Consider the following 19112-nt stretch of genomic DNA (forward strand, 5'->3'; position numbering starts at 1 on the left):
CTACTGCGTTTCCCACACTGACTCAATAAACACACATGAAGGACGAGAGGTATGATAGGATTGAGATGCAAGCAGAATCAAGCCCGCATTGCATGCTATGGCGTCTAATCTGACGGATACAAGCTCCTGTTGCCCACGCCGGCAGCTGCAGCCGTCGCGACCGGCGTCGCAGCTGGAGGTCCCGGTCTCCCTGCACCAAAGCCCGGACCCATCGCCTTGGCCGAGTCCCTATGCGCCGGATGCCTTGCCGTGCCATTGCTCATCTTGATATCCCTCTCGTCCACGCCGCCCACCGCGCCGCTGGACATCGATGGTGGGGGAGGGAGGTTCGTCTTCCCTTTCCCGTGCGGTGGCGATACACCATCTCGATGCGCTCTCGGCTTGCTTCTTCCCGTCGTCTTGACCGAACCCCTACCACGACCGCCGCTCGCATGGACGTCGTCCGCACTTCCGCGTTCCTTGCGCCCACTGCGATGGGGCGGGGTCGGCGAGGGGGGCATGCCGCCTCTGCCTGCGTTCATAGGCCCACCCGCTCCAGGCGGCAGGAAATGCGGTGGGTAGGGCGCGTACATGTCTGGCGGGAATGGCGAGCTTCGGTGGTGCGGATCGTTCGGGTCAAGACCCATGCGCGCTTGCTGCTCGCGGTGATGCATGCGTGCCGCGCGCTCCATCTCGGCTGCGGCGTAGGGGTCGAAGCCCATCATGCCCATCTCCATGCCTGGGTGCATCGCTCCGGGCGGTGGTGGTGGGAGCGGTGGCATGCCCTGACGGTGGGGTGTGTGGACGGATCCGGGCGTGCCTGGTGCCATCATTCCTGGTGGCGGTGGTGGCATACCACGCGCTCCAGGTGGAAGACCATACGGCATGCCGTTCATGTGTGCCTGCGCCGCCGCCGCTGCAGCTGCTGCTGCTGCAGCCTCGGGGCCGTACATGGCGTACACTTCTGGATTTTGGAACTCGAGCCCGACAGGAGCACCGTAGAATGGGTCGTACATGCCTGGTGGCACACCGCCCGGTCGGATACCCATCTGCTCGATGTCCATCATGACATCCGCTTCCGCAAGCCCTTTGAGGTCCGGGTAGGCCACGAACTCGTCGCCTGCATCGATCTCGCGCGCGATCGCCTTGCGCTTCGCGGACCCCTTCCTCCCACCTTTCGCCCCGTTCACCTCGGCCCGCTCACCGCCTTGCATCAGCGCCGCCGGGTCCAATGGAATGTGCAGTCGGTCCGGATTCCTCACCAGCTCGGTCTCGAAGATCTGATGCCTTCGTGCGGGCCTCGGTGCGTCGAGGGTGCGCTTCTCGCGATCGAGGCGTCTGCGCTTGCGGCTATACTCGTCCATCATGTCGCGACGCAGGCTCGCACAGCTCGAACGCCAGATGCTCCAGGCGGCAAACTCTTCCGCCTTGGCGACGCGCTCGTACTGCTGCTCCTGCTGCTCGAACCACATCTCGACGAGCTCGGTGCGACGCTGACGACGCATCTCGATGGCTTTGTTGAGGTGGAGCAGTTCCGGATGCGTGCCGTCGAGGATCATGTCGCCTTCTTTGGAGATCTCTTGGAGGCGTTCGACGTAGAGACGGTCGCGCAGCATGGCGAAGCCGATCTCGATCTTGGTGAGCGCTTCCATAGCGTCTTGTCGTCGGATGGCGGCTTCGTCGGTCGAGGTGTCGTCTTCGTGCTCGGCGGCGTCGGGTGCTGGAGTGCCTGCGGCGGTGTCGAGGTGTTCCGCTTCTGCTTGCTCGGCTTCGGGTGCCTTTGAGTCGGCATCGTGGTCTTCGACGGTATCGGCCTTTTCAGCTTCGTCATCGTCGCCAAGAACAGATCCAGCTCGCGAGGTAGAGGCGGATCCTGGAAGACTGTCGACCAGCTGCTCTGGCTCGAGTAGACTGGTAGCGCCACCAGTGGCGGCCGCACGCTTCTTCATGGATGCAATGAGATCGAGATCCGTGTCGCGAGGCGAGCCGGCATCCTCTTGATCAGATCCGTCTGCACCGTCTTCGGGTTCGGGAGTGATGTCGGAGCTGAGATCGTCGCCATCACCTTCTTGGCGGAGCTGTTGCAGTCGACCGGGCTTGGCAGCGCCAATCAGGGAGGCGCGTGGCCCTGCTGCTGTCTGGGCAACTTCACCATCGGACACATCGTCGTCTTCGTCCTCGTCGACGTCTTCGCCGTCGTCGGCATCGGCTTCGCCAGCTGTTGCGAGGGCTGCGAGGGCATCGAGACCGGCTGCTGCGCCTGCGTCGTCAGCTGCGCCCTCGGCACCGCCAGTCAGCGCGGCGAGCGCCTCGGCTGCTTCGTCCTCGTGGGTCTTGCTGTCTGCATCGTCGTCTTCTTCGTCTTCCTCTTCATCCTCGTCGTCTGATCCACCGAGATCATCGTCTGAGAGCGACGAACCGTCTTCGTCTTCGTTCTGATCGTCGTCTTCGTCGGTGAGCTCGCTCTCGTCGCTGAATTCGTCGCCTGTAAAGCCGCCGGTCTTTTGCGGCGAGCTCATGTTGGAGTTGGGATCTTGAGCGGCTGAAAGCTGGGAGCCGGGGACGGCGTCGTGGCCGTCTGCACCGTCGTCGTCGTCGTCATCCTCTTCATCAGCTGGGTCTTCTGCCTGTGATGGCTCTAGCTGAGAGTGCTCCATAGAGACGTCGGCAGCCTCGCCGGGCGCATCGAGATCGCTGTCGACAGCAGCCGCAGCGGAGGCAGCCGCGTGCTGAGCGAGATCGTTGAGATCCATGACGTCGTCGGCAGCACCGTCTTGTTCGTCGTCGTCGTAGGGGAGAGGCTCTGTTTCTGCGTCAGAGGTTTCGGCAGGGTCGTGTCGAGAAGCGGCTGCGGAGGTGTGGGCAGCAGCAGTGGTGGACTGAGTGGCCGCGCTGGGGGGCATGATCAGCTGGGGTCAGCGGCGGCAGAAGCGCGGCGAGGGGGTCAGCTGGATACCAGCCGACGATGAACGCAGCGTGTGTCGCAGTGAGCCGGCGACGGCGGTAGAACAGCAAGGCTGCGTGAGCAGAAGCGGTTCACGAAGGAGGTCGAGAGCTGACAGCGGCGACGGTCCTATCGCATTGTCGCGACAGAGAACAAGAGCTGGGTGCTGAGGTGGGTGCGGCGAGATAGCGGGCTAGCTACAACGGAGGGGCCGAACGGCTGATGCGACGATTGATGAGCAGAGCTGTGACGGATGGGCGCGGCTGTCCGCGAGATGGATTCGCACGAGCTGGGAGAGGCAGGGAGCTGAGGATGCGAGTCGCGAGAGCTGTTGTAGAGCAGACCAAACGGCTTGTCGGGCGTTGCGAAGGATGCTGTGCTGGTGAAGCGGATGATCCGACGGTGATGAGAGCGCGAACGGGAGATCCGAGCGAGGCCAGCGCGAGCGTGTTAACGAAGGGATGAAGGTATCGGAAGGTGCGATCTAAGCAGAACAGGAGGCTTCTCCGAGGGCAATCTTTCTCCACTGCTCCTCGCATTCTCACGATCCTGTGTGATTCAAGGGTCGCAAACGAGAAAGCAGCAGCAGCTTGCGAATCAATCCGCCGACTCGCTCATCCGCCCGCTTAGCCAGCCAGCCAAACTCGACCTTCTTTGCGGTTGGTCCGGGCAGGCTTGCTTTCTCTGTGCTTGCTGCCGCCTTAGGGAAATTCTCGGATTTCGCTACTTGCAATTTCTCGAGGGAGCGTGCGTTCGCCCGTCTTTCCGCGAGAAACTTGGGCAGCAGCTGGCTTTCTCAGGTCGAGACGCGTCGAAACGAAGGGCGAGACGGGCGTTTTTCATCGTAAGAGAGGAACCTTGCGGCGTAACATTCTCCACAAGTCCTACAAATTCTGCCGCCCGAGACGAGATCAATCCCAGCCTGCCAGACTCCGCGGCTGTCCTCTGCACTCCACCCCCACATCACCCCGGAGCTTCCATCGTAGCAGGTACCTCCCCTCGCCAGCGAGTCGCTGCGGCACGCTATCGAGCGGTACGCGTGTACAATGGCCCACGACGAGCGCAGCGTGCGTACAATGCACGAGGCGGCAAAGTGCGAGGTGCCGGCGTATCGCGACCTTTCTCGATTCAGGGTCCGGCGAGCTGCTGACCTTTTTGGCTGCATTCGGAATCTTTTCCTAAAATCTAGCCCACGAGTCAGTTAGTGCCGCGTGCAAGGCTGCGACATGTCAAGGGCCCGGATGCAGGCAGGCTCACCATGAGCGCATCCCGCCGTCTTCTTTGTCTCACATTGCAACACTCGAAACGCTTAGACTCCCCGCCCACGAGGAGGGAGGAGCTCTGGCCACGATGTGCTCCGGCTGTCAGTTGCCGACCCTGCTCTCGCAGTGATGCGAAGACCAACATGAGCCAAAGCTTCTTCCTCCGGGGCGGGTTGATATGCTTCCATATCATTCATCCCCGAGCTCGCCGAGAAGGTATATAGACGCTACCTCAGGATCAAGGTTCAGCCAGTCTCTCGTCCAGCAACCGGCTGCCTTGAGGCACATCTTCAAACTCGAGCAGCAAAACCATAACTCAGCCGGAAAAGAAGCTTCGCCATCACCAGCGCAAACAATGTCGACTTCGACAACGCCGACCCGATCCCTGGGCCTGCACGAGCGCTACGCAGTCTCTCGTCGCTGCGTCAACTCGCCCTCCTCAGTCAGTGCTGCGGCCATCCTGCAGCTCGATCTTGCGAGTGCAAGCCGACAGGGCGACATCGACCGAGCTTTCGACGCTCTACGATGTCGCTTGGAGACCAGGATCGACCAGGCGTTCGCGCAGTATCCTCTTTTGGGCTACTGCATCCAGTCCCCGCGTGCGAAGGCCCCTCGTTGGTCGTCTATCACCCCGACACCGACATTCAGGCAAATCTTGCATACCGGCGCGCCGGTCACAAAGCAAGCAGGAGCGCAGGGTGCCAACAAGCTGCTCTCGCAAGCCATCCTCGACGACCACATCAGCCTGCCCAAGTCGACCAATCTCGAAAAGGGTCCTCTATGGAAAGTCACGCTGAGCCGGATCGAGAGCGAGCCAGCTTGCCTCGTAGTGCTCTCTACCGATCATGTCATCAATGACGGCCGTGGCACGCTCAACCTCTTCCGCTTCCTTCTGCAGTCCCAGGAGCCCGAAGCGACCGCGGCACCCATCGATCCGATCCCCCCTGCGTCGGACAAGATCTTCAACTTCCGACCTTCGATAGGCTATCTCCTGCACGAAGCGTTCAAAGAGCTCCTCCTTCCCCATCTGCCACTGCCAAAGAAGGCCAAGCTCAAGCTCCAAGGTCCCACCTCGTGGCCCGCCTCCCCGTCGCCCACCACGACCTCAACAGAGTACGACATCGTCCGCACGCCCAAGCTGTGTCAGCCTACGCTCGATATCCTCCTCATCACGGCTCCGCATCTTATCAACAACCTCAAGAGTCTTGCTCGCACCCACGTCGATCCTTCCAACCCCGCAGCAAGAGCGGCGACGCTGCACTCGATCCTGCACACGCTGTCGCTCGTTGCGCTGTATGCGGCGGTTGCTGTCTCGCACGAGGCCAATTTGGATGATTTCGCCCTCGTTCTTGGCACCGCAACGCCCATTTCGCTTCGCGAGGAGGTTCGACCGTCGAAACGTCGGCGAGGGTTCCCCCTCTCTCCTTCGGTGGAAGTCGCGCCGGTGCCACTGCCGTTTACGTCGGGCAACTTTGTCTCGTCCTATGCAGACACGTACACGCTCCACCCCACGACCCGTTTTTGGGCCTTCACCAACGACTTTGCGACCACACTTGCGAGCCCGCGCGGAAAAAGTCTGGCTCGGCAACACATGGGCCTTCTCGGGTTCATTCCGGATTTCGAACGTAGCACCAACCGCAAGCGCAAGCTGGACGAGGAGGAGGAGGTGGATTCCTCCCTCGGTGGTCGTGATGAGGCATATGCCAATGGATGGGAGAAGCTTTTTGGTGAGCGTGCAGCGAGTAGGACGCCCTTTGATTCGGCCATGACCGTCTCCAATCTCGGCCTGCTCGATGTTGAAAGTTTGGGTGGGGACGGGTGGAGGGTGAGAGAGGCCACGTGGGCCCAGAGCCACACTCCGCAGGGCGAAGCGTTCGGGTTGGACGTCGTCGGTTTCGTCACGGGGGAGGAGCAGACGTTGAGCATTGGACTGTCCTGCAGACCGAGCGCGTTTAGGGATGAGGAGTTGAGGAAGAGGTTCAGGGGTTACCTGGAGAGGCTGGTGAGGGCGTTTGCGGTCGAACCCGTCCACGGGAAGCTGTCCCAGGAGACAAACGATGGAGAGGCCAGACTGGATTTGACCCAGGAGATCAACTTCGCTGGTCTGACACGCTTCCTCACCTCCTCGTAGTTTTCATTCTTGTTTGTTTTCTTGCACATAGCATCGCACATTCGCATCTTCTCATTTCATATCGGACGACCCAGTTAATGTCAAATCTTGCACGACGGACTCGAGTGGTTTGCGCAAAACGTGTGTGACAAGAATACAGCGTGAGTAACCTACGCACTGCCCGCCGGCTTAAATGTGACCTCGCTCAACGTGTTGAACGCCTCCCTGTACGCATCCAGCAACTGCTTCACCCGCTTTCTCTCGCTCGTCAACCCCTCATCCTCGTACAGGAGCTCCTCGAACAGCGTCTCCTTGTACAAGCTCGCCACGAGCCGGTTCTGCACGCTCTCCCGACTAAAGTTGACCAGCAGATGCATGATCGCCTTGGGCACCAGGTCCTGGATGCTCAATCGCACGATGCTGAAGTAGCTGGCTATCAAGCTGCGAATCAGCGTGGTCTCCAACTCCTCCCGGTCCGAGAGGGCGTATTCGGCGGACGAGATCGGGGTGGCTTCGAGGTGTTTGTCGAGCGACTTCATGTCGTATGCTGCCGAGTTGCCTTCTAGGCCGGTGCGACCGGACATGGCGTTGGGCTTGTGCTCGCGCGAGGTGCTGTACTCGGGGAGACGGGGCGAGTGCGCGTGCGGTGCCGGGGTGTGGTATCCGCCCAGCCCGGAGGATGGGCCCACGCCGCCAACGGGCAGACCGGATGCTCCGCCGAAGAAGTAGTTGAGGAACGTATCCTTCGCCCCACCCGCGGCGTTGGCTCCGTTAGCGTAGCCACCAGCGGAGGCGTGGCCGATGGTGTGGTGTCCGCGTCCGTCCGGCGCAGACGCAGAGTGCGGGCGCCCATCGCCCGTCGAGGCCGCCCGCTCCTTCTTGTCCCTCGCCCCTCCCGTCTTTCCAACCCCGTTCACCGTCAGACTCCTCGAGTTGCCACTGTTGTCCGCATCATCGTCCGACAGGTCGTTCGACACATCGCCCTGATCGTCAAATGAGCCCTTGCGCCTCGAACTGGACGGAAGAATGGCGACTTGCTTTCGCGCCTGCGCCTCGCGCTGCTCGCGTGCGATGTTGGCCGAATCGTGCACAAAGGCCGGATGGTTCGTGTTGATGTATGCGGCCTGGATTGCGATGAGGCTCTGGACGTACTCGGATGTGGGACCAAGTCGCTCGCGCAGCAGCTCAGAGACGACTTCGATGAGCTGCGCGTGCAGACGCGGGAAGCGTTGCAGTTCCGAAGATGTGCAGTTGTGGCAGATCTTCATCAGCTCTTCGTAGACCAGCTCGACGCAGCGCAAGGAGGGTGGCTCGAGCAGCTTGATCTGCGGCTTGATGAGCAGCTCGAACGCAGCTTCGGGAACGAAGAGCGAAGGACGAGGACCCGTCGAGTTGCGGATCGCCGTTCGGATGTCCTGCACGGTGAGGTTGTGGGTGGGGTTGATGCTGGTGAGCGCGTGGCCAAAGACGTCTTGGAAGATGTAGTAGATGCGCGCACCACCGCAGAGCTCCTTGGTGGAGATGTCAAAGGTTGTTCCGTCGATGCTGGCGACAAAGTCACGCGCGAACTGGGTCATGAGCTTGAGGACGAGCGAGCCGCGGTGTTGGTCTCCGAGGAAGGTGGTGTCACCGAAAGCGGCGAGCTCCTGCTGCGTCTGGCCCATCAAAGTGTTGAGGCGCGCCTTCATATCCGGCAGCTTGTCGCGGATGTGGCTCATGAGCACCTGATTGAGCGTCTTGGCGAGATACTTGGTACCACAGCGGTGGGCGATGTTCTTGTAGGCTGCGTGCGAGCGGAAGAACTCCTCCTCGGCTCTTCGTGCTGCAAGCATCGAGACGTTGCCGTTGATGTCCTGCTGCGAGCGGTTGACAACACCGATGAAGCCGAGCTTGAGTGGGTAGACGCGGCCAGTGAGGATATCAAGAGCGTGCGTGCCTTGGTCCATCAGGTCGAGCTTGGTGAGCACGCCGACGGTGCGCCGACCCTGAGGATCGACGGTGCGGGCGAGCTTGAGACTGTCCGAGTTGGCCAGGTCCACATTGGCAGGGCTGACAGCGAGGATGATGCAGTTGGGCTTGGAAACGTAGTCGGTGACGAGGTTGCGAATCTGACGCTCGATGTCGGAAGGCTGGTCGCCGACGGGGATCTTGGTGAGACCGGGCAAGTCGACAAGCGTGAGATTGAGCACGTTTGGGCTGTAGATCTTGAGGTGGATGGGCAGCTTGGAGACGCCCTTGTTCTGACCTGCGACACGGAAAGTCTCGTTCTCGATTTCGCGGCGAATCTCGTTGAAGTCGGTGAAGCGCTTGTCGAGATGGAGGAACTCTCCATACTCTTCGTACGTGTTTGTCCTGCCACCGCCCAGTGACGAGCCATTGGAGCCACCGCGGCTCATATCGGGCGCGTGGTCATCGGAAAGGTCATAGGATCGCGGAGACGGCTTGAGGCTCTGCTTAGCTTGGTCCTTCGCGGAAGGAGTGTGAATGAGTTGAAGAACAAGCGGACGACGGGTAATGATGCCGCTACCTCGTGGCAAAAAGTCGCGGCCGACAATGGTTTCGAGGACACTCGACTTTCCTGCTGACTGGGAGCCGACGACGACGATCTGAGGGAGGTCGACCGAATCACCGCCAATGGCGGTGAAGGTCTCCTGGAGCTTGTTGACGACCTGAATCAGGTCGACGTCCATGTTGGATGCTGTGAGGTAGAAGTTGTCTCTCTACGGGAATGGTGAAGGACGGTTTGAATGGTCACTGAGGTCGAGCCAAAGAGTCTTGTGGTGCGCAACAGTCGAGTGAGTTGTCACTCGTTTGTATCGAATGCCAGCTAGAATTGCTCCAGAGATGTTGTCCGAATGATACAGCTCCGCGCCGGGTTGAATGCGCAGCCTGTGCTTGATGTTCAGATAGCAAGCGAAGCGACCAAGAGCCTGAGTTTGTGGCGGTGAGAAGGTGTTTGAGGCTCGTCCAGGGTCGAGGGGCGTAGAGGGGCGTAGAGGGGAATGGTTGCTTGGGTGTGGGGAAGACGATGAAGAGCGAGCTACTTGGATAGGGTCGCGCGGGATGTGACTGAGCGAGCGAGCTGCCATCAAATCACAGCTGCGCTCAGTTTTGGAGTCCGAGCAGAGCAGAGCGCAAAGCAGAGCAACAGAGTCTGAGTCGCGTACCACTCAAAGTCACACCCTCTGCAAGAGACTGACCTGCTGTTGCTTATTTTCATTGTCCCTTGCCCTGAGGCTGCTGACTGGTGATGTGCAGCAGCCTCGCATCTTCTTCTTGGTCCTTCGCCGTCTTGTTGTTTGGCGCAATTTTCAGCTCGCGCGCTTTTTGAAAGAACAACACTGTCAAGAGCTTAACACAACGCTTTTCTAGCTGGCATCGCCATTTGCAACCGCGATCTTCTTTTCTAACCTCAAATTGCCTAGGTCGAGAACGCGCTCTCGAGAACTCGCCTGCAGAGCGCACTCTCCAAACGGTGGGGACGGTCCTCGACACCATCATTGTCTAGAAAGCCAGCCTTGGGAGCTAAGCTTCTCTTCGCTCTCCCTGTCGTGCTTCTCATGTTGTGATGCATCTACTCTGTCCTGTGAAGCTATCTCCCCGCTCTTGCATTTTCCGCTTCTAGCGCATCATTCAGCTCGCTGAGCTTTCGAGAACAACCCCTTCTTCCGCAAGAAGGATGCTTGGCCCAGTCTTGCTTCTCGCCGTGTACTTGGTGACCATATTCTATGTCCGAGCGAGCAATGCTGCCTCTTCTAACACCGGCGATGACTCGATCGAACGACAGAGTCTATCAGAAGCTCCAGCCGTTGGTCCTTACGACCGTACCGAACCAGTGCCAGTCTCACAGCTGAATACACACCTTGATCGATTGTCTCCACGCCGTCGACGTCCCTGGCTATCGCTTCACCTACTCGGTCCGCAACAGGCGCCAATTCCTGCACGTCGCTTTGGATCACCTAATCACATACGACGAGCTTGATCGGCTCGACAATTGCAATCATGCTGTCACTGCGACCTCGAGTCTGATGAACTACATCCTCTTCAGCAGCGGCGATATAGTCACTCGAGGTACGCCCCTCGACCAGGCGCGGTTTGACGCGTGCGTCATCGCCACTCACTACACCGGCGAAAGCGCATCATCTTTGGATCTGAGTCCCACTGCGCTCCCCATCAACAACACCATAGACTCTCCTAGCGCGTACTGTTCTTGGTCTTGACCAGCCTCCATCACCTGGCATGAGCGCTCACCCTTAGCATCGCCAATGAGCCGCAATGATACCCATTTCCTCAGTTCATCGACCCACGCACGACCGGAATGGCGGCTGTCGCAACACGTCTGAATGCATACGACTTCACACACGCCAAGCGAGTCTAGCGATACTATGTATTGATTTCTTTCGTTTTCGATATACACAGGAGGAGGAGCAGACCAGCACAAAGCGCAGCAGAACATCTGCACATACATCTGATCGCGACTCCAACTGTTGAGAAAGTGGATGTGAGAATTCCAAAGAGGTGACGAGAGGGTACTCCATCACGCTCCAAGATCACCTAGAGCGCAAAGCGCTCAGGCAAGGAAGCTCTTGACGTGCTCCTGGACGAGGGTCTTCATCTTGCTGAAGAGCTCGTCGCTGGGCTTGCCCTTGGAGATCTCGGAGAGGAGCGCGTCCTCGGTCGAGAGCTTCTCACGGAACGACTGCTCCCACTCGACGATGCGGTCGGCGGGGATCTCGTCGACCAGACCGTTGACACCGGCGTAGATGATGGGGATCTGGATCTCGGTGGCCATGGGCACGAACTGGGGCTGCTTGAGCAGCTCAACCAGACGGACACCACGGTTCAGGGTGGCGCGGGTAGCGGGGTCCAAATCGGAACCGAACTGGGCGAAGGCAGCCAGCTCACGGTACTGGGCGAGCGAGAGCTTGAGCGAACCAGAAACCGACTTGTACAGCTTGGACTGAGCGGCGGAACCGACACGCGACACCGAAAGACCGACGTTGATGGCGGGTCGGATACCCTTGAAGAAGAGCTCGGACTCGAGGTAGACCTGACCGTCGGTAATCGAGATAACGTTGGTGGGAATGAAAGCGGACACATCACCACCCTGGGTCTCAATGACGGGGAGGGCAGTGAGCGATCCACCACCGTGCGAGTCGTGCATCTTGGCGGCACGCTCGAGCAGACGCGAGTGGAGGTAGAAGACGTCACCGGGGTAAGCCTCACGACCGGGAGGACGACGAAGCAAGAGCGACATCTGACGGTAGGCGACGGCCTGCTTGGACAAGTCATCGTAGATGATGAGGGCGTGCTTGCCGTTGTCACGGAACCACTCGCCGATGGCGGCACCCGAGAAGGGAGCGAGGTACTGCAGAGGAGCGGCCTCCGAGGCGGTGGCGGCCACAATGATGGTGTACTTCATGGCGTCGTTCTCCTCAAGAACCTTGACGAGCTGAGCGACGGTGGATCGCTTCTGACCGACGGCGACGTAGACACAGTAGAGCTTCTTGGACTCGTCCTGGCCGTCGTTCCATCGCTTCTGGTTGAGGATGGTGTCGATGGCGACAGCGGTCTTACCAGTCTGACGGTCACCAATGATGAGCTCACGCTGACCTCGGCCGATGGGAACCATGGCGTCGATGGGCTTGATACCGGTCTGCATGGGCTCGCGAACGGACTGACGGGGCAGAATACCGGGAGCCTTGAGCGAGGCACGGCGGCGCTCGGCGGACTCGATGGGTCCCTTGCCGTCGATGGGGTTACCAAGAGCGTCTACGACACGGCCAAGCAGACCGGGGCCGGTGGGCACGTCGACAATCTGGCCGGTACGCTTGACAGTGTCACCTTCACGGATGAGACGGTCCGAACCGAAGATGGAGACACCGACGTTGTCGGCCTCGAGGTTGAGGCACATGCCTCGGACACCGGAGGAGAACTCAACCATCTCCTCGGCCATGACGTTGCGGAGACCGTAGACACGGGCGATACCGTCACCAATGGTGAGGACACGGCCGGTCTCCTGAACATCACCGCCGGCGGAGGCGCCAGAGATGCGCTGCTCAAGGATGGAGCTGACCTCGGAAGCGGCAGGCTTGGCGGTGGCGTAGGTGCGGACGGCGTTAGCGACCGATCGGCGGGCCTGTAGTGAAGGAAGCGTGAAGGCAGTGGGGAGAAGAGAAGGTCAGCAAAAAAATCCTTGCACCGTCGAAACTATGACAATAGACCATGGGTCGGTGACAGGCTATGTGTGTGCAACGAGGATGAGGTCGGGGTAGTGTGCGTGATGCCGTCGAATGTTCATGTGTGCTGGAAATGTCTGCTGCACGATCAGCAGATGAGGTGATGAGATGTGGAAAGGACGTGTAAGGCGGCCAAAGGTCGGGGAGCCGCGAAGCTGGAATGATGAAGGTCGTCCAGGTATGGCAGGGCTGTAGATCATGTAGCCAAGGATCAAGCAACCTTGATGGCAGAAGCGAGACATCGTGCCATCGTCCTCATTTTTCCGTGCTGAATCTGCGACTCAGGATGCCTATGTTGAGAAGCACCAAGGCTGCCCATCCGTGCGCTTGGTGAGATTGTCTTTGCTGCTTGTTTTGTTGGTGGATGATGTTGCTGTAGACAGGACGTTGGCTGATTGCTGCTGATCCAGATCCTGTTTGTGTCGATGCCTTGTTGCGGTCGATATGAATTATGACTGCACTCCTCCTTCGTCCTCGTTGCAAGACACAGCGTGACTTGTCGGCCATTGTCAAGAAGAGAAGATACGTACCACAGGGACGGCGGCCGATCGGGCGAGGTTGGCGGTGGCAATGCCGGCAGAACGAGCGAGCATCGCGGCTATTTTGTTAGGAGAGGAGGATGGTGTGGGATATGAGAGGTGGTGAGGAAGAGATTGAATCGAAGGGCCAGAAGGACTGAGAAGAATACGGCGCGGGCGAGCCAGGCTTTGGTTTGGAGACGAGGCAAGAGACAGGCCGGAAGAGAGAGAGACGACTGCTCAAGCCAGCCAGCCAAACCAGCGCTCAACCACACACACACGCTCGCAGACACCGAGCCTTGGCTCAAGCAAAAATCGATCCTTCTCTCGCTCCCTCTTCTGTTTGCAGGCACACACAGGCACTTGAGCGGTGATCACAACGTCTCCAATTCGGATTGGTCGGATCACTCAACTGAAATTGGGCAGCCAGGGAGCGAAAAAGAAAACGTTCCTCGTTTGAATTAATTCGAGCAGCTCATCGAATACAAATTCTCTGGACATTCATCACGAAGAATCGGATTCTGTATTCAGTTTGCGCCCTTTCAAGTCTCTTTTGCTTCGCAGCCCACAGTTGGAACCAAACGGATCCGATGGCTGCTGCTCAGCACAGCGAGGACAAGAGTGTGCCCGGGCCGCCGCGAATTTTGGCGCCGTTGATCGAGTGTGAGAGGCAGAGAACGCGCTTCTGTTCCGTCCTTCACCGATAGGCTCTGGAAGCCTGTGCCTCCAGACTGGCCGTTTGGGCTCTGCTGCTCCAGCCTTTCTGCGCTGTTCGTCGGGTACACTCAACCTGAATCAGTTCAGGATTGATGGTGTACATACTCATGCTTGACTGCATATGATGATGCTTGTCGAATAGAGTCACTGACAGCCTGAAGAGCGATCAAGCAGCAAGTGAAGCCGATCACTCCGGCAGCAGACAGCGAAGATGTGAATTTGACGTTGCTTGGCCGGCGAAAACTGGCACGATTGTATCGCGCGAGTGGAAGAACCCTTCCTTTTGATTTTCTCAAGCGGCGGTGCCTGACACCTTTTTGGGAGATTCTCATGGACAACCTCTCACACGATCTGACCATATCAAACACCTTCCAGCTGAGTCCGTACACACAAGCATGAACACGCTCAGGACATCGCTCTCGGCGATGACCAGTACCGCCGTCAAGGGCAAGGGCAAGCAGGTCGCGGCACCTATCGTAACCTTGATCGCCAGCAGAAGCCTCACAGGGTCTGCATCGACCAGCTCCTCAACAGCAACAGCATCGGCAGGTCCTTCCACCTCGACCCTTCCGCCATCGACGGCCGCAGTCGACTCGAACCAGACAGCACTCTCTCTGCTCAAGTCGCAGCCAAAACACTACGCGATCGCCTCGATCACTGGTCGAACTTACCTCGTAGCCAAAGGAGATCTTGTGACGGTCCCCCGGCTCAAGGATGTCCAAGTAGGAGACGTGCTCGTCCTCGACAAGGTGCACGAGATCGGTTCTCGCGACTACACGCTTCGAGCGCAAGACACGCTCAACACCCGTCGCATCTCGTCCGCCATTGACCTTGCCTCTCCCCACCCGCTCGCTTCCTCCACATCACCGCCAACGACGCTTCACGGTGTGTCTCCAGCCGTAGCCCCCCAAGCGAGACGCCTGTTCACACGGCTTGCAGCAGATGAGAGCTCTGCAAGGGGCCCTTTGCTGCCGCTCGCGGATACGTGGTCCTCGAGACTGGTTCCAAACGGTCTCGCTCACATCGGCGCAAGTCTTCCCGATTCGACGGTAAAAGTCACCGCTGTCGTCACGGAAAACACAAAGGGCGCACTAGAGAAGATCCTCAAGAAGAAGCGCAGAAAGGGCTACAGGAAGACCATCCAGCACAAACAGCCCTACACCCGCCTTCGCATCGAGGAGATCCAGATTCAGCCCAACTGATCGGTCAAAGCACCAACATCGATCCTGCGTCGCCGCACCGCTAGCATGCTCAACACTCTTGTACTCTACCATCATCCGCCCCACCTGCATCCACATTGACAATCTCATGGTCGCACTCCGAACGCTTTCCCGGGACAATAAGTCTGATATTCCTCTAGTATTATATGGTGACGTAAGAAGGTATGATGATCCGATAGTATACAGAGCATTCCTTAAAGATGATGACGTCGCATCACTGCGACGCCTGCGAAGCGACACTCGACTCGGAGCCCGAAGCCTGCATTGCCGCCGCCTGCGCCTTGGCCGCCTTCTTCCTGCGCGCATACGCCGCCACCTGCGCCCCCAGATCGAACGGGCTCTCTGGCACGGCTGTTGCAGTGGAGCTGAACAGCGGCGCCTGCGATGCTTTCGGCGTGGCCTTGCTCGACGTCGACTCCCAGTGAGGCGAGGGCAGAATGGAAGCGGTCGCCGCCGCATCATCTTCCGGCACCGACTCGAGCGCTGTGGGCTCAAACGAAAAGTCGTCGGATACACTGAGCATGCTCTCGTCGCCACTGTCGAGCGAGTTGGATGCCGACGATGAAGCGGAGGAAGATCGTGCTTCGAGAGCCTGCATCGCCCGAGCACGAGCGAGATCAAGCGATGAGAGGGAACGTCTTGGCATCGCCTTTGCATCATTGAAAGAGTGAGACGCATCAAAGACGCCATCGTGCTCTGCCGAGCCGAGGTCGAGCGGCGAACCCAGTACCAAAGCTGGAGGCGCTCCGCTTGATGGTGCAGATGCCGATTGCGCTGCCGAAGAGACAGCTGGAGGGGCTGAAAACGGCATCGCGGACTGATGACGCTGCTCCCGAACGGCTTTGCGGGACGAGATGACATCGTTCAGCTCGGACATCATGCCCGATGGGTCCATCGAGTGTCGATGCGGTGCAACCTCGCTAGCTTGCCTGTCCTGTTGCTCCTGCCTCTGTCGACGGGCCTGATCGATTCGCTCTGTTCTGCTGAGCTTGCGTCCGTCAGCGCTGAGTGCAGACAGTCCGGCCATGCCGGCGATGCTCTCGAACACCTGTTCCAAGCCTGGAGGCGGCAAGGAGTTGGGCGATGTAGAGCTCAATAGCAGCGCTGCAAGGTCTTCATCGTCCTCGTTGTCGCTTGCATTGCCAAGCGTGGCATCCTGAGCTTGTCCATCCGAAGCAGGAAGGCCACTGTCACTGCTCCCGTTGGTCCGCAGCGGATGAATGTCGTCCTCATCTGCCTCGAGCGGAGACACAAGATCGCGCGCGGCACTCGAAGCGGACGCATCTGCTTCGAGATCGATGCTCGGTTGCGGACTCGGCGACCTGCGCTTCTCCTTGTAGACAAGCTTGATGGTCGCCTCCCATTCAGCCGACAAGCCGACAAAGTCGTCGCGCATGGACTCGAGGGTTGCTCCGAGCTGAGATGCGATGGCGGCATCGTCACTTTCCTTCTCGAATGTTGCAACAGCCTGTGATGGCTCGACGCCGTGCAGACCGGGGATCGGCTTGATGCGAATATCCTCAGCGCAAACGCGGATTTTGGACTGCAAGGAGCGCAGCGACAGCATCATGGCGTGGAGCCGATCTTCGATGCCAGGATGCCCGGCGAGCGAGCCCGCGTCAGCCTCGCTGTTGGACACGGTCAAGAGCTCGCTCTGCTGTGTGACTCTTCTCTCGTCTATCGAAGTCTGCAGCGACGCTGGACCCATATCTCTTGCGATCATTGCTGTGATCTGTCGAGTGTTGTCGAGCAATGTCGCTGCCATCGACTCAATCGTTGAGCGCGCAGCGATCCAGTAATCGTCGCAAGGCAATGTGTCGCCGCTGGAAAGCCGTACCTGCTCGCTCATACGGAGGTGAAGGGCGAGGAGATGGCAGAGCCAGCGTCGTCGAGCTCTGTGCATCCATTCGAACTTGGCCTTGATGGTCAGCAGCGACAAAGGCTGGCTTGACGCCGGGTTGCTCGATGCCGAGGGCTCCATGTGCGCAAAGATTGAGTTGGACCCAAGGATGGAGCCGCGCTTGATCGCCTTTGATTGCGGACTGGTTGCGCCCGAATAAGTCCGTGTGGAAGAATGAGGTGGCGTGAAGAGCGACGAGAAGTTCGAAGTATTACGCATGACGGGGGAGCGAACTTCGAACAAGCCCGTGGCGGCAGAGGAGGTGGAATTGGATGCATAGCTGAGACGCTTGGCCGCGGCGGACTCGTTCGGACCCGACGCTGATGTCGACCGATCCGACACATAATGGAGCCTAGGAGATCGGAAGCTACCGACATTGCCCGTTTCGGAGGTCAGGCTGCTGCGGCGAGACAGAGAGGAAGATGTGCGCGGATGCCGGTCCTGAATCGAGCTCGCGTCGGACACGAGCGACAACCGTTTGGAATTGACGGGGACGGTTTGCGGGCTGGTTGCCGAGCGGCCGTCCCTGCCGAAATTGCGAGGCGTTGTTGCCGACCAGGCTCTGCGATCGTGCTCCGGATCGGGCGAGCCCTCCGACAGAGCTAGTGTTTCGCGATCGAACCAAGCTTGTTGAGCATCAACGTCTGTTCCGTCCTGCGGGGCTGCATCCAATGCGTAGAGGTCGTGGAGCATGGCCAACTCCTCCGCATCAGTAAGCGTCTCTAGAGACAATGTAGACGAGGTGCAGCGGGCACCGACTTGCTCGAGTGCGTCGACAATGCCCTTGCGCAGCTCGACGAGTCTCTGTGGCGCCTGTCGGCCTGTCGCCAAGGCAGCCGTGCTTTGCTCGACGAGCATCTTTTGCGTGAGATCCAGATCTCCAACCTCGGATGAGACGGCCGGCGAAACACGGCCCGACGGCCTATCCAGAGGAGAAAAGCGGCCATTCGACAAGTTGAGGGATAGTGGGCGATACGCGTGCCTACGGACGGTCGGGGCGCCGTGTCCGCCGCCCGAGAGCGAGCGTCCAAGCTTGGCGTTTGCTGACGGCGCTGAGGGGATCAGAGAGCGGCGTGATCGAGTAGGTGAATCCACGCGACTCGAGCTGGAGGCGGCCTCGATCCTCGAGATGGGTGGCAGGGGATGCGTGAGTTTGTAGCCGCGCGAGACAATCTCGACTTCTTGAATGGCACTGATGGCCTTATTGATGGACACGTCAAAGCTCTGAGCAGCTTTGATGAGGCGTGATACGTCCGGGAGGACGGCGCGTTGCAGAGCCTTCTTTTCTGCTGAGCTGTATTCGAGCGTAGTGGAAAGCTTTCGCAGCGATTTGGTTGAAGCTGCGGCGCTGTGGCCGGCTTGGCGCGAAACGACGAATTCGAGAGTGTCATCCAAGGAGCTGTGATCGAACAGAAGGACGAAGGCCCAGACGAAGGAAGCCACGATGACGAAGGTCGCCAGCCAGAGCCGCCATGACCTGCTGATGGGTGGAAGAAGGAACAGAGCGGACACTAAGGCTGCATTGCGAGCCAGTCGCCCTTGCGCGTCGAGTCGAGGAAGGCGTTTCTGAGTCCAGGCGTCAAGCGCTTCGATGATGGCCGGTGATGCTTCGGATGGCTTGACGAAGCACTGCTTTCGGGATGCTTGCCTTTCGGAACGACTGCGTCGAGTCCCGTTGGATGGCTGCTTGTCGCGGACAGCTCCCTTCTGCTTGGTGTCGGGGTTCTGAAATGGCGGACCGCTCTCGTAGAACGATATGGAGAGGCTGGGAGTGAGCAGAAAGGACGAGCAGATTGCGTACTTGAACTTTTCGATGAAGCTGGCGTTGCTGACGTCGATCGGTTGTCGTTCTGTATATACGGGCTCCTGTGTTTCGACGACACTCGCGGCGTCGTTGACCAACGCTTGCTCCTCTGTCTGGTCGGCATCTCGCAGGTACTGATCGAGTGGCGATCCTCCAAAGATGACTGCTTCCGCCATGACGAGCGAGGTGCGGTGTCAAATGAGCGGTCCAACAGCGAGCAGACCGCGAGGAAGAAGAGTGCGATAGTATCACGGTCCTCGCGCTCTGTGTCTGCCGAGAGGATGTTGCCAAGCTGTGGTGAAGTTGTCGTTGACCAACGAGGTCGGAAGTCGCGAGCCGTCGAAGATGAGGTATGCGAGATATAGTCGACCGACGAGGATATGTTGGGCGAGAGGGCCAGCCATGGAAGCGTGTTTGAC

At 59.2% G+C, this 19112-nt stretch overlaps 6 protein-coding genes across 6 annotated transcripts; 2 read left to right on the plus strand and 4 right to left on the minus strand.

The window, feature by feature from the left end:
- Nucleotides 1-104: 104 nt before the first annotated feature.
- On the minus strand, nucleotides 105-2882 carry PSEUBRA_003362 (Sds3-like protein; the record flags this gene model as incomplete). The annotated part of the gene is made up of 1 exon (XM_016436497.2): nucleotides 105-2882. The coding sequence occupies one exon, from the start codon at nucleotides 2880-2882 to the stop codon at nucleotides 105-107; it is 2778 nt and encodes a 925-aa protein (XP_016292182.2).
- Nucleotides 2883-4540: 1658 nt separating this feature from the next.
- On the plus strand, nucleotides 4541-6316 carry PSEUBRA_003363 (uncharacterized protein; the record flags this gene model as incomplete). Its single annotated transcript, XM_016436476.1, has 1 exon — nucleotides 4541-6316. One exon carries the CDS (start codon nucleotides 4541-4543, stop codon nucleotides 6314-6316), a length of 1776 nt encoding a protein of 591 aa, XP_016292183.1.
- Nucleotides 6317-6465: 149 nt separating this feature from the next.
- Nucleotides 6466-8985, minus strand: PSEUBRA_003364 (Dynamin, GTPase domain protein; the record flags this gene model as incomplete). Its single annotated transcript, XM_016436498.1, has 1 exon — nucleotides 6466-8985. One exon carries the CDS (start codon nucleotides 8983-8985, stop codon nucleotides 6466-6468), a length of 2520 nt encoding a protein of 839 aa, XP_016292184.1.
- Nucleotides 8986-10865: 1880 nt separating this feature from the next.
- Nucleotides 10866-13127, minus strand: PSEUBRA_003365 (ATPase, F1/V1/A1 complex, alpha/beta subunit, nucleotide-binding domain protein; the record flags this gene model as incomplete). Its single annotated transcript, XM_016436502.1, has 2 exons — nucleotides 10866-12434; nucleotides 13065-13127. 2 exons carry the CDS (start codon nucleotides 13125-13127, stop codon nucleotides 10866-10868), a joined length of 1632 nt encoding a protein of 543 aa, XP_016292185.1.
- Nucleotides 13128-14164: 1037 nt separating this feature from the next.
- Nucleotides 14165-14971, plus strand: PSEUBRA_003366 (uncharacterized protein; the record flags this gene model as incomplete). The annotated part of the gene is made up of 1 exon (XM_016436487.1): nucleotides 14165-14971. One exon carries the CDS (start codon nucleotides 14165-14167, stop codon nucleotides 14969-14971), a length of 807 nt encoding a protein of 268 aa, XP_016292186.1.
- Nucleotides 14972-15203: 232 nt separating this feature from the next.
- On the minus strand, nucleotides 15204-18869 carry PSEUBRA_003367 (Myosin-binding domain protein; the record flags this gene model as incomplete). Its single annotated transcript, XM_059465027.1, has 1 exon — nucleotides 15204-18869. One exon carries the CDS (start codon nucleotides 18867-18869, stop codon nucleotides 15204-15206), a length of 3666 nt encoding a protein of 1221 aa, XP_059321393.1.
- Nucleotides 18870-19112: the final 243 nt, after the last annotated feature.

Source organism: Kalmanozyma brasiliensis, assembly GCF_000497045.1.
Source record: "Kalmanozyma brasiliensis GHG001 unplaced genomic scaffold PSEUBRA_SCAF21, whole genome shotgun sequence".
In the NCBI taxonomy this organism is placed as follows: Eukaryota; Fungi; Basidiomycota; class Ustilaginomycetes; order Ustilaginales; genus Kalmanozyma; species Kalmanozyma brasiliensis.